Source organism: Lutra lutra, chromosome 8 (genome assembly GCF_902655055.1).
Source record: "Lutra lutra chromosome 8, mLutLut1.2, whole genome shotgun sequence".
Lineage (NCBI taxonomy): Eukaryota > Metazoa > Chordata > Mammalia > Carnivora > Mustelidae > Lutra > Lutra lutra.
Window position 1 is genome coordinate 129,206,063 of NC_062285.1, and position 17,564 is coordinate 129,223,626.

Genomic DNA, 17,564 nt, shown 5'->3' on the forward strand with positions numbered 1-17,564 from the left:
ATAATGGCAACTTTTTTTTTTTTTTTTTTTTGGATAGCAATCTGAGCTATCCAAAGCGGTAGATGCTGAGCACACAGGGCTGCTGAGCACACAGGGCTACTGAGCACTTGAAAGGTGGCTAGTGCAATTAAGGAACTGAATTTTTTTTTTTATATCGTATTTTGTTTTAATTAGTTTAAATTTAAAGAGCCATCTGTGGCCTGTGGCTACTGTCTAGGCAGCTCCGGAATCTAGACATACTTAAGGGAGCTTATTTCTCAGGAAGGTACTAACAAAAGGCTTAGGTTAGATCAAAACCTGAGCAACATCTGTGATGGTTCATAGAATCCTTGCAGGGGTAAAGGTTCAAACAGTTTAGTTCAAGATTTGAAGGAAGGCTACGGCCAGGTAGCCTGAAAAGCAGCCTGAATTTTCTCAAGTCTGTACCAGATCCTTACAACCTTTGATCTTTTTTTTTTTTTAATATTTTATTTGTTTATTTGACAGAGAGCTAGAGAGAGAGCACAAGTAAGCAGAGCGGCAGGGAGAGAGGGAGAGAGAGAAGCAGGCTCTCTGCTGAGCAGGGAGCCCGATGCGGGGCTCGATCCCAGGACCCTGGAACCATGACCCAAGCCGAAGGCAGCCGCTTAACCAACTGAGCCACCCGGGTGCCCCACAACCTTTGATCTTGACGGGCCCGCTACACGCAGTGTGCGTGACAGGAGGCAGTGACTTAGAGAACCTTGCGACTCAGAGTGTGGTCCACGGACCAAGAGCATTACCATCATTTAGAAGCTTGTTATAAATGCAGAATTGCTGGCTCAGCTCCCAACCTGTTGAATCAGAATCTGCCTCTTAACAAGATCTCTGGGGATTCAAAGGCACATTCAACTGTGAGAAGCCGCTGCTGTTGTGGAAAGGCTTTGGAGTCGGGTGGGATCTGGGTTCAAATTTGATTGAGTCTCAGGCCACAATTGTCTCACCTGCGAAAAGGAGGTAATACCACCTACCTCAAAAGGTTATTGCCAAAATTCAGTGAGTTCGTGTATTAAAAAGAAAGGAGCTTGAGGTCTAGTTTATGTTGGATGATTAATCATTCATTCCTTCATTTATTCAACAGGTTATTCCTGACTGACTGTTTTATTCCAAGCCCACTTCCTAGCCTCTGTTTAAAACCCCCTCCAGGAAAAACGACAACAGTAACAAAAACTCAGGGAAGAAAAACATTTTGTTGGGGATGGGAAGGAAAGAAAATCTTCCTCTCCCACAGTTTTAATACTAGAACATGGACAAAACTTATCTTTATAGGATTCTTGGGTCTTTTGGGATCTTTATGGATTCTCAAAGCCCAGGGGATTTTCTCCACGATCCTCGGACTTTTAACTAAGGATGAGTGTGTAGGGAGGGAAGAATAAGAGAAAGATGTGGGAATTAGGCACATAGTGAAGGTTTGTTGTTGTCTTGCCAAAAAATAAAAAGCATGAGAGCGGTCTTAAAAATTAAGCACAAACTGTGAACCACACACATTTTCTTTTATTAGTTTCCTGAAAAGAGCAGCAGCAGCCGTTCTCACTGGAGGCCCCACTGATAGGACAGGAAATGTAAGGGGTGTTCTTTTCTAGGCCCCAGGCAAAAAGGGTTTCTCACCCGAGCCAGTAGGTGTTACTCTGCTAAAGCCTGCTTGAGTGGGTCTGATAGATGGCTGGCACATGGCCATCTAGGAGTTTTGTTTCCCAGACCACAGGAGCCCATTTTTCCAAGAGTTCCACTAGCTTTTTGTTTGATAACGTCTATTTCTAGCAGCATTTACTCCTTCAACAACAACTTCGATGAAACAAAGATTTACTGAACACCTACTATTGGGCAGGCCCTCTGCTGGGGATACAGAGATGAATAAGGAACAGTTGCTCCACTCCGGGGGCTCAGACAAAAGTAACTTCCACTGCATTCCCTCAGGTGATGGCTATTATCACCACTGTGTCTTCTTATTGCTGGGTGGGGTGGAAAAAGAGAAAATCTTTTGGCTTCCTTGGCTGCCTCCTTTAAATACCCACTGACCTCACAGTGCTCTGCCCAGGTCCCAGGGGCTTGAAGGGTTAATTACTTGCTTGCTGTGGCTGGTTCATTGTTCCCCTGTACTTCCCAGCCCTCTCCAATTCTATCTCCAATTGTAAAATTTGTTTAGTATACGTTAATAATGTTTTTCTTTTCACAGAGGTAGTGTACATTCATTCTAAAAAAATACAGATAAACAAAATGAAGAAATGTTTTAAAGCCTTCCTCAATCCCACTGCCTAGAGATAACCTGTTTTAATAAAAAGGATCCTTTTAAAAATTATAACAGTAATATAATTTCATATGAAGCACAAAATATAGAGGAGGGCAATCGGGCATAATCCAGTCTTCTGGGGCATGATCATTTTGGAATTTTGTCTTTCCAGTCTCCTTGCAGCTGCTATAAATGATACCTAACAGCCTGCTAGAGTCATTATCTCCTTGTATACGATGTACACGTGCAAACCAGGAAGGGGTACTTTTAGCCGCCCTGGTGAATAAGAACATCTATGATTTTATGAAAAAAAAAAAAAAAAAAACATGTTTAGAAGTTTGGTGTAATTAGCTCAATTTCTGCTGCTGTTCAAATTTCATCCCTGGGGACAGACTCTGACCCAAGAAAAGTGTCTTTCTTCCATGTCATCTGAAATGGGACATAGAGAAATCTCTAAGAAAGTCCAGTACAAGAATTCCTAGTGAATTCACAGGGAAGAGCGCGTGAATATCATCAAGAGCCTCCCACGTGCCAAGCTCATGTCAGTTACCGCTCACCACAGTTCTGCAAAATAGCTATTATCATGCCTGTTTTACAGATGATGAAAGAAAATTTCAGAGGCTTGCCCGAGATCTTCCAGCCAGTACTCAGCGGGACTAGACCCCAGAGCGGAGAGGCAGTGGGTAGAGAGAATGAAAAGCCTATGCCAGACTGGGGTTCAGAGCCCCACTGGTCCCACCCACGGGGACCTCGGGCAGGTTAACAATCTGAGTTTCCCTGAACTGGACTTGAGTGTGACCCCACTAGCCTGAAGGGCGGACCTAAGGAACAGTCCTGAGAATCAAGCATGGAGTCCACTGTAAGGGTATTGTGGGGGACCCTGTTGGGCAAGTCCCAGTTGTCTTTTATGGGGATATCTGAAAGAAATTCCTGTTTGATTTTAACTCCAAGGACAGGTGACTCCTGAGCAGCTTGTTTGCTATCTTATGGCTTCCAACTTGTCAGGTTTCCCTGTGGCCTTGTTTCCTAGAAAATCTCTGAGCCCAGGTTAAGGCCCACCTCTACGAAGAGTTAGAGTAGACACGTTTAGCCTCACTCCTGTTTCGCTCCAGTTTTAATTTCTTTGTTCACTCCCACATTTGCATGATTTTCTTGAATCCTTTGTATTCCTATGAGCTCTTTTACATTCTTTCAGATTTAACCTTCCATTTCCTCTTCTGTGAAGTGGGGGTAGTATTTATTTTAAGGGTATCTGTAAGGCACTCAGCACGGTGCCTGGACCATATTAGATGTTCAATAAATGGTGTGTCCTTCATGCTCTTGGAATAAACCTTTGTCCCTTCATTTAAAATGGGCGCTATTTGCATTCTGAAAGATTCTCCGGTTTACAACAGAGTTCAATACAGAGTTCTTTTAATAATAAATATGTTCAAAGTCGGACTCCATTTTCACTTGCCTTCCAGAGTATCCCTCAGTGAACCTGTCTGTAATTGGCAAAGGGCTGGCCCACCAACTCCTCCTTCCACCTGCTCCACGCCAGTGCAGCTACTTGTATGCTATTTGCGAAGTCCTTGGGACGGAAGGGACCACATTCTTCAATGAAAACCGTTCCTTCAGCTTCCCTCAGGGATGTTAGGATAGAAAAGATCTGCTGCAAAAAACAGAACTAAAGCACCAAGTTTTACTTCCCCTTAAGAATGGCCTCCCATAACCAGTTCTTCAATTTTCCCTGTGCCTGCAAGGGGCCGTTCAATTCTAGTCCCCCCCGCCCCCGTCTCCTACAATAGGTTTCATTATTTCCACTGATCAACATTTTGAAATTTATCAGAAATCGACAAGTGTATCATTTAGTGATTTCTTAAATTACCATTTTTATAGTCTAACCATCTCATAAAATTCTTAAGCATCTTGAGGGTTTTAAAGTTTGTCAATTTCCCTTCCCAACCCCTAGCACTTTAAAGGTATCCAATTAAAAAGTAAGTTAATGGAATTAGTAATATGTATGGAATAGGTCACCGTGAAGGTCACTGTCTAATAATCTTCAAAAAGACTTGGGCAGGCAGAGCCCAATAATCTACTTAGGGCTGCTTAGAGCAGTTTGTTGGCTCTCTGACACCTGGTTAGTTGAGTGTTGAGAAGTTACTTAGCTGTGCTTCTCTGAGCTTTCTTTTGTCCTCTCTTTTTTTTTTTGTCCTTTTCTTTGTCCTCTCTCCTTCCTCCCCTCTTTCCTCTCCCTTTTCTTCTTTTTAAAAATGTTTTTTGAAAAATTTTGGGCCACCAGCCTCTGTATCAAGCACCAGGGTACCAACAGGGGCCAAAATGGACAAAGCCCCTATCCTCATGGAGCTTCTAGTTGAGGGGGGATAAGCATTAAGTAAATCACATTCATGAATGGGGATAAGATGACAAATTATCGTAGACACCATGAAAGACTATAGTGAGGTAGGGGATCAGACTCCGTCTGGGGTTAGGAGACATCTTCTCTCTATTGAGATATGAGGAATGAGTGGAAATTAAGGGAAGAATACAGTTTCAGGCAGCAGAAAGAGCATGTGCAAAGGCCCCGTGGTGCTGGGAATTGTGGTTCTCTGGGGAAAAAAATGAAAGAAATCTATTGTGGCTAGATCAGAGAGAACAAAGGCGGGGGTAGGGGATGCTTCTCATGAGGTCAGCTAGGACAGAGACACATGCTCTGTAAAGATTTTGACTTTCAGCTTAAAGAGCATGGGAGGAGGCCACTAAAGTGTTCTAAGAATGGGGCATGGAGGAACTGCGTGAGTGACTTACACATCTTAATTTGTCTCTGCAGGAGCAATGCAGTCATACACGTGGTCTCTGACCTATACGGTGACAACGGCGGCAGGGTCCCCAGCGGAAAACTCCCAACAGCTGCCCTGTATGAGGAGTCCCCATGTGCCTTCTTCCTCCGTCGCACACAGGATACCAGTTTATCCGCACAGAGAGGAGCACGGGTAGGCGACCTGCCTGAGATGCCACTGGACTTCTACATTGGGGGTCACTTAGCAGCTGTTTTCTCAAAGGGCAGGAGGAGTGCTGTCCTCTGCAGGCACTCAGCACCTCCCTGAGTCTAACAGACTCTCGCAGTCCCCACGGGGCCCTGGTGGTGGGCATTAGCAAGCCCATTTCCCAGATGCGGAAACTGAGATGATGGCTCAAGTTCAGTCCCTCGGGGTCACACAGCTGATAGATGCAGGGCCCAGACTGAGCATCTGTCCTGTCACATCCAAAGCCTGTATTCTTCCCTCTCTTCTGCTTCAGAGCCCCAGCAGAAGACCCCCCTTCCAGCAGTTTCCCCAGGCAGTAGAGCCTTGTGGTAGGCTCAGGCCTCCCGTGACTAGATTAGAGGAGGGCTTTCCCACCTGGGGGCTGAAGGTCTCTGGACAGCGGCAGTTGTTAAGGAGGCTCAGGGAACCCCCAGGGGTTCTATTGGTGCTTTGTGCCCAAAGAAATAAGTCATCGGTTTTGCCCATTTTTTCCCCAAATCTCTGTTGGGGAGAAAAATGTTGCTGTGATGAATGAACCACAAATCCATTTAAGAAGTGTTACCTGAAGCAGAGGAGCTTCTTGTCATCATGCAGTGTCTTCATCAAAAGACACGAATCCTAGAATGTCTAATGTGCAGTCATCTGAAAACCACGTGATATTAAAAGGGACCCTTATTCTCAAGAAGGCGAGACTCTGCCACAGGGGTACTGGGTGGTGTTTCCAGTTGAACAGCTGTGGGGGACACGGGAGGAGGCCCCCTCAGGTTGTCGTCCACATGGTGGCCCAGCAAAACACAGCAAGACGCCAACCCCGAGGCTGGACATCGGCTTGGCTGCTGGCTGACCAACTCCAAGATCTGTCCCCAGGGTCAGGTCCCCCTGACCTTTATTTTCTCAGGGGACCTCTTAGAATATCTTTCCACACCTTTAGAACAGACTTTGAAAATGGTTTCAGGAAGCCTTTTGATTCTGGGGCAATGGCAGAAGAAACACCCATGTGGTCTCAGGTCCGTGTTTTTGCTGAGAAGATGTTATTAAGAAGAACAGTGATAAGAATATCCTGTATTTCATAGGACTTTTATCTTATAGAGGGTTTTCACATATCTGACCCTCAGGATAACCAGGGCCAGCATTTTTACACAAGTGAGAAACAAGGCTACGGGTTGCCCAAGTGTCCCACAGCTAGAAAGGGGCGGAGGCAGGTTCTCTGGCACCTGGGTGAGCGGCCCATGATGCATCTCCCGTGGGGCAAGCTCGCATACAACACCCTGCCCCACTGCGGGCAAGCAAAGGCCTGGACGATACGAAACATAAATCCCCAAGTAATTTCTTCTTTCTTTCCTATTTGACTTCAGGCTATAATATGGGGCTTTCCAACAGAACAGGAGTAGAAGTTTCCGTCCCTAATTATGTTTTGCTCTGGGCTGGCTTTCATTCCCTGAGCGCACTCCGAGTGGTAAGGGAGGTGTGCCGAGGAGAGAAGGAAAATCAGCCTGGGAGTTTAAACTCACAACAGGGTGGCGATGGTAAGAATCAAAAAGAAGGAGAAAAATGGAAAAGAAGAAAGAACAAAAAGGAAAGAAAAAAAGATGAGGTTGATTTTTGGAGGCATGAAAGTGATCCGCCATCCCCATCCTGACTCCCACTCTTCACTGTGTTTCCTGCGTTTCAGATACACAGGAAGCTACAACTATGGGAGCTATGGCAGCCAGCATCCTCCCCCCATGCAGAGCCAGTACCCGGCCCTCCCCCACGACACGGCCATCTCTGGCCCGCTGCACTACGCCCCTTACCACAGGAGCTCCGCACAGGTGAGTCCACGGTCCTGCTTGCTGGCCCGCCCAGGCCTTGAGGCACTTGGTGGCAGGTCTAGTCAATTTAACACAGTTAATAGGTACCTTCTGTATACCATGTGTGTCTGTCACCAAGGAGAGGGGAGGATCCTTTCCTCAGGGTCACGTCCACCTTTTGGTGGCTGCCCACTGAAGTGGGTGCTCGGCCACTGTTCAGGCTTCACTCCCTCTTGCCACGTGGGCGCACACCACCTGTCTTTGGTTCCATCCTCTCTAATCCCAGGATCCAGTCAGCCACCGTGTCTGCTGCCCTGTCTCAGGCAGCGCCCCCCACACAGGATCTCTGTCAGCCATCTTGCTGGTGTCGGCCCTCGTCGACTCCTGTCAGGACTGTCACCTGGCAGCATTCTAACTGGTCTCTGGGTCTCACGTCTTTTCCTTTCCAGTCTGATCCACACACACAACCTCACCAGAAGAATGTTCCTGAAATGAACCCTTTATCAGATTATTCTCAAGCCACACACTTCCTTTGGCTCTTTGCTTGTCTAACAAACCAAACCAACCCTCTGTGGCCTGTGGTGAATGAAACTTGTGGTTGCACCTCTAACGCCAGTGTTGGGCCCTCTGCTTGTCTAAGACACTTCCTGCTGCTCTGGCTTCAGAGACGGCTGGTCTCCAGTTCTGTTCAATTCTATGTCCTTAACAGCTCTGCACCGCGCACTGTCCTTGCCTCAGCTCGGGGCTAAGCTAGATGGTGACAAAATCCTCCCACCGGTCTCTGGGTCACTGAACCTGCCCCTCTCTGGTCCATCCTCTAGACTGCGGCTGGAGGAGTCTTTTGGAAAAAACCCGACTGGCCATTAATACTCTTTTCATGTCATCGCATTCAGAGTCACGTTCAGTTCTCTTGTCTCTTATGACATGTTACCTTATAACGTGTCTTGGCATATCTCTTATGACTTGTTACCATCTGGCTTTTGCCTGCTCTGTGGCTGACCAGCCACCCCACTCCATTTCCTCCAGCCATGCCAACCCCTGTGCGGTTCACAGATGCTCCTCTCCCAGGGTAGAACTTTCTTTCCCCAGACTTTTGCGTGTTGTTCAGGAGCCGCACTTGTCTCTGCGGCACCTCCTGACACCAGCCCTTCCTTCCTCCAGGACCTTATGAGGTCCCACTGCTCTAGACTCACATAGCGCCTCTGTCGGCAACCCTCCTCACACCCTGTTATCATCACTGACTTCTCTGACTCCTGCAGGAGACCCCAGAGCAACTCAAAGGCCAAAAAATAAGTCTAGTGTCCTTGGGTCACAGGCCCTGGCACCTGTCGAGAGCCACAGCTACCTCTGACTGAACACTTGTCACGGGCTGGGCACCATCCTGAGCACTTTACACATTGTCACGGTAATTTGTGCAGAACCTCCTGCCTGAGGATCTGAACCCAGACAGTGTGACCCCGTGTGTCTAAGCTCCTACACGTGGCCCTCTGCCCCCTCTCCTGTGCCGGCATTCACTAAGAGTTTCTGGAACCAGTGAGACAGGAAGTGAGGCAACACAAGCAACGGGAGTGCAGAGGACCCTCACTCCATGCTGCTGGGGGGCTGGCAGCCAGGCAGGCAGGATGGGAGCGCTGCTTGAGGCGGGGAGTACTCAGGATAAACTGGAAAGGGGCCCAGTGCAGGCAGGGAGCTCTGCTGCGGAGCGCTTGTGGGAGTCTAGGAGAGAGATGGCAGGACCCGAGCGAGGGCGGAGGCCGGGATTGCATCAGCTGCTAGCCCGAGGACCAGCCTCAGAGGGGAGGCACTGAGGAGCCTGTATCCACAATACATGGGCGCTCGGGGCAAACAGGTCTCTGTTTTGATTTCCATCTGCAGTACCAAGGGAAGCCCCAGTATAATCCCCAAACAGGCCAAGAAGTTGATTCCACTAAACCATCACCTGGGGCATTCATTATAGGTCTCCCAACTGCGTCACGCAGAGAAGCTGGCTCCTGAGGTCCTGCTTCCCTTGGGAGCAGAGTCTGTGCTCCTCACTGTGATCTGCAAAATACCTCCAAGCTGCTCTGAGGCCGGCTCACACTGAACAGAAGCAGCTCACGTGGGCCTTTACTCACTCACTCATTCATTCATTCATTCATTCCTCAAATGATTGTGGGATGCTTGCTGTGTGGCAAGCGGGCGCCAGTCCCTGATCAGACAGTGGAGAAAGGGACAGAAGCGCACCTGCCCTTGGAGAGCTCAGGCTCCAGTAGGAGACAGTCATCTAAGCAGCAGTGGCCAGATCAAGCTCAAGTCCTAAGCCGCAGTGCCCGTCATTGTCCTCCCTCTTTCTTCCCTCCCTCATCCTTCCTCGTGAAATTTTGAGGGTGATATCTTTAAAGCCATGGCCGTAAAGAGAAACCAGGGTCTCCTAAAGGCCCGTGTGGTCCCTGGTGATCAAAGACCACACCTCCACTCTGGAAGCCACAGAGGTCCCCGAACGGAACACTATCATTTAATAGCAGCTTTTAATCAAAGGACCAAGGACTAATTGAAAGCCCATGGAGGAGCCCTTTGAATCCAGATGAGGGGTGAGAGGTGACAGGGTCGGGCAGCACCATGCCCTCCGCCCCTCTGACAAGGCCTTTTGACAACCTCTGACCCCCACCCCACACTCACACTCCGTGCTGGAAGGGTTATGCCTTAGCCTCCATTTGTTCAGTGGGGTGAGAAGTTAATTATATCACCTCTCTACCCGGGTTGATAGGGGGGGTGTGGCCAGTACAACACAAAGAATCCTTTGTTTTTTCATTAACATATATGCATCAAGTCCTGTTTTAGACACTTGCAAATACACAGACTCACTTAATTCTCATAGCAACCTGGGGAAGAAGGCATTTTTCTCCAGTTTCTAAAGATGAGGAGACGGCCTCATAAGGTAATTTGCCCCAGCTTATGCATCCAGTAAGTAGCAAAGCAGACTCAAATGCAAATTCTTCAGCTCTGAACCCCAACCCCGGGGCCATGCACACTACCCCCAATGTGTTTTTGGAGGGTAGATGCGAATTCAAGAAGTTACTACAACTATTCCCAGTCAGTTTCAAGGGGCCAAAGAGAAGAATCCCATACCCTAGACTCCCTTTCTTTCTTCCTGTGGTACTCTGGTTTAACGTTGAGCATAGAGGGGAAAACCCACTGCAGGGCTGATTAGTACCTAAGTACTGAATATCACACTTCATTATATCAGACTCACTGGGGAAAAGATCAGTCTGAACTGGAGAAAAACCACAATTATAGAATACGGTTAAAGAATGCAGGTGGTCATCAGCACTAGAGTAACTGAAACCAATCTCGGCAAATGAACGCCCGTCTTCAGGATGAATGCAGTATGTCCGGGAAGTGCCGCCATCCTGCGTTCCAGCCCCAGCGGGTGTATGCTCGGAATAATCAGAACCCACTTGTTTTTTTTTGTTTTTTTTTTGTTTTTAAGATTTTATTTATTTATTTGACAGAGATCACAAGTAGGCAGAGAGACAGAGAGATGGGGGAAGCAGGATTCCCTGCTGAGCAGAGAGCCCGACGCAGGGCTCGATCCCAGGATCCTGGGATCACGACCTGAGCTGAAGGCAGAGGCTTAACCCACTGAGCCCCCCGGGACACCCCCCCCATTTGGTTTTCGAACTGGAGTATGTGTGTGCCCTTATCTGTACTAGTTATTTGCACGACACACGCTTTCCTCTTGGGTAATAACAAACATAGACCTCCAGTCCTGCTTGAATTCTCGTAGTTTCTGAATTAGTGAGTCCCGATGAAGGAGGTTTCACACTGTAAGGCTTGAACGATTTCAGAAAAACACCCTTCTTGCGACTAGCGACTATGCCATACTTGTTCACATCCAACTAAGTGAACGAGGGATGGTCTCGGTTGCCTCTTCCCAGGTGCCCCATTCCCATGCCCGACCAAACGGAAAACCAACCAGACCAAATCTGTGGCTGCAAAAGATTTCTGAGCCTCATTCAACACACATTTGTGGAACTTCTGCCCCTGCTCAGCGGCCATGAACGTGCACTGGGCCCTGGAGCCCAAAAGCCATTTGATCAACTAGAAGCTGGAGGGCTAGAAATTCCCCTTGCGTGGACTAGAAAGCTGTGCTTTATCCCTCATCTGCATGGTCAAGGCCAGGCCTTGCCAGCCAATCCCACAGCTCTCACAGAATCTCCAGTGGCCCCGCCCTGCCCAGGGCCATTCTGCTTAGGGTGTTCGCCTGAGCCAAAGGGGAGAAAAGTCAATCAGCCAGGGTAGTGGAAGATCTCTGACTGCAGAGCCAGCATCCTGGGTTCAAATCCCAGCTCTGCCTCTAATCAATTCCCTTATCTGAAAAATGGGGAGGATTGTAGTACATATTTCTCAGGGTTGTGAGGGTTAAGTGAGTTGATAAAGATTGAAACAGGGCCTGGCTCATGGGTAATACTATTTGTGTAGATCATCTTTCGTGACACCAACTGTGTAATTGAAGAATATCTATTTCTCTCGCTCTACTAGCTCTACGGAGACAGGGACCATATCTTTTCTTCCCGGCTATTATATCCCCAGGGCTCAGAATAGATGTGGCTTTTAGCAGGTGTTCAGTTAAGTATCTGTCCATGAAACAAAATGAATGAATGGCTCCTCACTCTGGTACTAAGTTGCTCTGTGACCTCAAGCAGATCGTTTCCCCTTTCTTGACCTCGGTTCCTGCATCTGTGGAAGGAGAGGTAGGACCAGATAGTCCGTCACTAAGGCTCTTCTATCATTAACAGATCATGATCCTATGATGCAAAGAAGAATACTAGTAACAGCTAACACATTTTGAAAACTTACTATGTGGGAGTTCCAAGTGTTTCATGTGTATTAACTCATTTAATCCAGACCCTAAAAGCTCAGCGGATGTGGCTTGTCTGGCCAAGATTTGGGGGGGGCGGGGGGAGCTACATCCTCTTCCAGAAGAGGCTAAGAGGAAGCCTGCCCAGGGGCAGGCCCACTGGCAGAACCCCGGTGCGGTGTGAGAGCCGCCTTTCATAGGAAAACAGTTTGTGCTTCTGACTAGGCCACCTTTCACCCCTTGCTCAAGGAGCAGCCCATTTGCTGAGGGTCTGGGATAAAGGGCTCATTCTTCCCTCTTCATGTGCAGGACCATCGAGTCAGCCTCGGGGTGGGGAATTGTTTCTCAAAATAGAACTTCCTAATGTGATTCCAAAGAGGCCCAGAATCAGTCACAGCTGGGATGGCCACCTGACAGAAAGTCGGACTCCTGATGCACGCGCACATGCATGCACATGTGCCCACAAGCCCCCCTCGCACCCCTCTCTCACCGGGCGGGGACTGGGGACTTCTCCCCAGCTTAACATCAGTGACCACAGCGTGTGATTTAAGCCAGCAAATGGTAACTTCCTGTTATGGGCCCTCAACAAAAAGCGCCTTTATTCTGGGCAGAGCTCTCTGGACCCCAGGGTTTGTGCCCAGCATGCTCGAGGACCCCGCACGAAACCGGATGTAAAGTGTGAAAGGTGAGGTGGGTGCCACAGGCCGGCCTCAGCCGCTCCCGCCGGACTGAATAGAAGCTTCATTGGTGGCTTTAATCACCAGGCTGAGGCAGCGGGCACTTCAGCCTCTCATCTTTCAATGGTCTCTTCACCACGGGGAAAACGAGTCACTGACTCATTTGCAATTAGCTGACCTAACGGGACAGATTTTTCCATGCTGGATTCTGTGGTAACAGGATTTTATTGTCCCATTAGAGATATTTTGAGCCAGTCTCATTTCCAGGCAATTACGCTTTTGAGCCTGTGACACCACCCCTGGGCACAGCTGCATCTAGGGTCCTGGATTAGGCACAAAAGCCACACTCTCTTGGGTTCTATGGGAAAGAGGCTCCATAAGTCCATATGGCGACATTTTACCTACACAGGCCAAGCCAAGGCAGGTTCTGTCAGAATGAACAGGAAGAGGCCTGGTCAGCGCTCTAAGACCCCAGGGGGTCTTAGAGGAGGGGGCTTAGAGCAAGAGGGACAGAGACATTAAGGTATAATGGGGCGTGTTCCAAAACAGGCATGTCTTCCTCTCTCATGTGATTCAGTCATGGCTGGTTATGCCTAGTTTGTCCCACAGAGATGTGGGGGGACACGCTACCCCAGCCCTGGGTTTCCGTGCTAGCCTCACGTTAGCCTGCCGGTGGCTGTGGGCAGGGTGCTTCACCTCCCGGGTCCTGGGGCTCTCATGTGCATACACGGCCTGGAGTATGTGATCCCTAAGCTGCTTTGTAGTGGTAACACCCTGGTGTTCGGTTGCCAGATAGCTGCTGGGATGCCCGGCATCATTCCAGATATTGGGAATATGGTAGTGAACATGGCGAAGCCCAGCCAGGAGTTTATGAATAGAAAGCAGTGGAAAGAGACAGCTAACAAGCAGGATGGTAAGGGCCTGACCTGAGAGGCAGAGCGTGGAGCATTTAGCATCCTGAGATAGGATGTCCAGAAAAGTCTCTGAGGAGATGACGTTTGTGCTGAGATCTGAAGGAGGTTAAAAAGGCAGGCGATGCAAGGAGCCTGGGGCTAGGGCTGGAAACAAGTTCTAGGCAGCGGGAACAGGTAGGACCAAATTCCCTGAGAGGGGAACGAGCCTGGCATGCCACAGGATGGGAGAGGGGGCCTTTGGGCCAGGGAGAGCACCATGAGCCAAGGTGACATGCATGTAGGGAGCTTACTTGGGAGACTATCAGGAGGGGGAAGCAATCTTTTGGGAAAAATGCAAGACTGTTTTGTAATAATATTAACATTACCTGTGTGATACCTGGGATCTTGTTTTCTTGGGCAAGGTCAAGTACCACTATGATCTCAGGCCTGAGGCTTCACAAGGGCTGCCACACACACAGGACCATGTAGATTCTCGTACTGGGCACATGAGTGCACTCAAGGGTTTCTGATACGATTTGGGGATATGAAAGCCTTGGTATGCGTTCAGAGCCCTGGGTGCTTCTCCCTTGACTTCCCAGACCCCATCTCCACTCTTCTCCCTCTTTCTGACCTGTTCTTGGGCTGGGAAGTGGCTGCAGTTTCAATACAAGGCATGCTTTCCCATATAAAGAAACCCTTCTTACCAGGAGTTGGAGCCGTCTCTCTTGATCCCTGAGTAACTGTTTCTCTCTGCATGCTTTGGGCCTAACAACCTGCCCCTGCTTTCCTCAGGCTCCCACTCAAAGCAGCAGAATGGTTCCGTGTGGCCCCCTTGACTAAAGGGAGCAGCCACTGTTGTCAGAATCCCTTCTCAAGGCTGTCTCGGCTTCAGCCTGTCTGTCTCCCTCCTACCTAATCCCTCGGGGCTCCACTCTCCAACTGTCAGGGAAGACAGATGGGGAGCAGAAGAATTCATACTTACTCTCTCTCCCCTATTCGCTGCCTTTGCCATCCTTGTTGACTGCCTCCCATCCTTTCTGGGGTGGCCCTTCTGTACCCCAGGGAGGAAGTCTGGGTGTGAACCTGCCAGCAACTTGGAGCTCTCGAAGGGAGCCTGAAGCGCCAGGAGTTCCTCCCCTCTAAAAGGGGCTTATTTGCATAGCTGTCTTGGAAACAGAAAAGAATGTGGAAGAAGCACTTCTCTTATTCCCAGTTCTTTCTAGAGTTACTTCCCCTCTTCTGCCCTCCACAAAAGCACCCCTCCCACCCCCTCTCCATTGGCTTATCTCGACTCCTTCCTCCACATTCACACCAAGCCCAACAATTCACCATTTCCTACTTTGTGCCTCTTTCAGGACTTCAGTGAATGTGAACCAAAAAGAGAGATGTTCTCTAAATGATAGGCACTAATAATAACCTTTGAAGCTGTTGGCTTGCTTCCTCTTCAAAAGCCTGCTTTTAGGCTGCAGTTCATAATTGAATTCAACTGTAAAATGCTATTTTTAATAATGTCACTGTGTTTTACTTGGTGGTAGTATTCTCTTGGGTTGATGAAATGAGACCTATCACATCTCCCTAATGGTAAAATTCACAGCCATACCTCTATACGTCCGTATCTGTTTGGACATGCTGTTACTTGTACACACACACACACACACACCTACCTGTACTCCAGTGGGGCTCTTCCTTCTTTTGGATTTGACTTCCCCAAATATTCTAGATTCCAAGCACAAAATCAGTACTCTTACTTGAGTGAACACCAACTGTAGATATGAAATCCTTTGCATTTCTCCTGTTGGTTCCTTCCCAGACGAAGGTTCCATCTTTCAGAAGTTCACTGATTTCCTTCCTATCGACTTTCATTAATAGCATCTTAAGAAATTAAACTGTGAGCATGACCAATATTGTGTATATGCAACTTGCAAGCTAAGTTTAACTTTGTGGAATTTCTTTCCCCTCAACAAGTACCCTTTCAATAGCCCTACTTCCCGGATGGAACCCTGTTTGATGAGCAGTACTCCCAGACTGCATCCCACCCCAGTCACCCCCCGATGGCCAGAGGTGCCCACAGCCAACACGTGCTACACAAGCCCGTCTGTGCATTCCACGAGGTATGGAAACTCTAGTGACATGTACACACCCCTGACCACGCGCAGGAATTCTGAGTACGAGCACATGCAACACTTTCCTGGCTTTGCTTACATCAACGGAGAGGCCTCCACAGGATGGGCTAAATGACTGCTATTGCAGGAATCCATATTTAATATTAATAATAATTATTAATAATAATAAACCCAACAACCCACCCCCAGAAGACGTTATCTCTATATATCATAACTCATGGACTACTCCTAGGTGTCCATTTCCCTAATGAACGTGAGTCTGGGATTCAGTGTGGAATGAATCAACTTTAGTTCAGAAACAGGACTCACTGAAAGTCCTTCTTGAGATTGGGTTCCTGTAGCCAAGCCAGACTTGACTGTTTCTATAGAGCACTATTTTGGGCAGGCCAATCTGTGCCTTTTCCCTCTGTTCCATGACTTTGCTTTGTGTTGGCAAACACTCCCCATAAGCTACTTATTTTCCTGTTGTCAAAAGCTCATTAGTCTTGATGGATACTAGAGACAGAGTCTGGTTTGTGTTCTTGGATGGGCACATAATTTACCAAGAGCATTCACCTTGCCATCTGTCAGTCATCTTACTATACAACGAACAGCCCTCAGGTATGTTCTACGCCTCCCTTCTTTCTGGTGGTGCCATCACTGCTTCCGGGAGCACCAGAGCAAAACGCTGGTGTCTGGAAAACTCTAGAGTCCCTGTTACTACACCCATGTCTTTCCCAGTACCTGCATTGTCTTGGAATGTAAGCACTGTCTAGAGGGAAGGAAGAGGCCTGTTCTGTATGCCTTAAGTTGATTGAGGTTGGTAGAGGACCGGGTCTTCTACATACAAGTATTTGTCCTAAGTTTGCACAATGGTTAGTGTCAGCAAAAGGCAGGAGAGGGGTTTTTAAAATTCTGTGAGAATGTGGGTTTATGGTATTGAGTATAACACTCAGCTCTGCTGTATTAACTTTGTGAAACCAGATGGACCAAACGTTCACTTACCAAGCACCAAGTGTGAAAACGACTTTCATGGTTCCTTCATAAGACCATAATAATTTCCGACACTTTGATAGAAAAAAAAATTCAAAGCTGTGCCTTTGAGCCTATACTATACTGTGTATGTGTGGAAATAAGAAAATGTATTGTACTTTTGGAAAATTTTTTTGTAGGCATTTTTCTGTCAGATTTGTAGCAATTTGTGAGGTTTGTTAGAGATTAACATAGGTTTTCTTTCTGTATTATAAAATGCACCAAGCAATTATGGTGGACCTATTACCCTATGGGTAAGAAATAAATGGAAATATGACATCGGATGTTTTAGCAGTTGTTCTGTAAATAAAATCTTTGATCACACCACTCAGTGTGATAATCATGTCTACAGCTAAAATGGAAATAGTTTTATCTGTACAGTTGTGCAAGATATGGATGGTTTCACACTCAAATAAAAAGTATTGAAATGACCTCTTTCTTCATTTTCATTTTGCATTTGACATTTGACAATTTGTGTGTGCGTGTGTGTCAGAGAAATAAAGAGTAATACATAGCATTGTGAACACTTAGGGTCGAAGTAGGCAAAATTAGGTGGCCTCATCTGATTGTGCTTATCCACTTCCCCCATCATCTTGTCATAAAACAATCACTACCGTTTGATGGGCCACACATCCGGTCCTTGACTGATGTAGCATCGATAGCCTAATGGAGGTTTGTAGGGGACCAATTCTACATACAAGGATTTGGCTTAGGTTTGCACGATGGCTAGTGTCAGCAAAGAGCAGGTCTTATAGGGAATATTATTCTTCAATACCTGGTCCCCTGGTACTTAGTTCATTGTGCTTTAATGATCACTGGGTGTAAAGGTATTTCAAGTGCAGGGCTTTAACTACTAATAAACTTCTGGGATAGAACAGTAACATTACTGAATACTTAGTAAGTTTCAACAAATTCTTCTCCAGCTCTTCATTTTAACGCTAGGGCTGAGGAGTGAGGATACAGAGGCAAAATGACTA

The 17,564-nt window shown here is 47.6% G+C and overlaps 1 protein-coding gene across 6 annotated transcripts in view; it reads left to right on the forward strand.

Moving 5' to 3' along the window:
- The window catches only part of RFX4 (regulatory factor X4), a 162,272-nt gene extending 145,254 nt beyond the window's left edge, over positions 1 to 17,018 (forward strand). For all 6 annotated transcript variants that reach the window (XM_047740525.1, XM_047740527.1, XM_047740528.1 and 3 more), the window contains 3 exons: positions 5,058 to 5,220; positions 6,926 to 7,064; positions 15,419 to 17,018. In XM_047740525.1, the coding sequence (XP_047596481.1) occupies positions 5,058 to 5,220; positions 6,926 to 7,064; positions 15,419 to 15,691 (575 nt within the window). In that variant the 3' untranslated portion in view covers positions 15,692 to 17,018. The remainder of the gene's footprint in view (positions 1 to 5,057; positions 5,221 to 6,925; positions 7,065 to 15,418) is intronic.
- Positions 17,019 to 17,564: the final 546 nt, after the last annotated feature.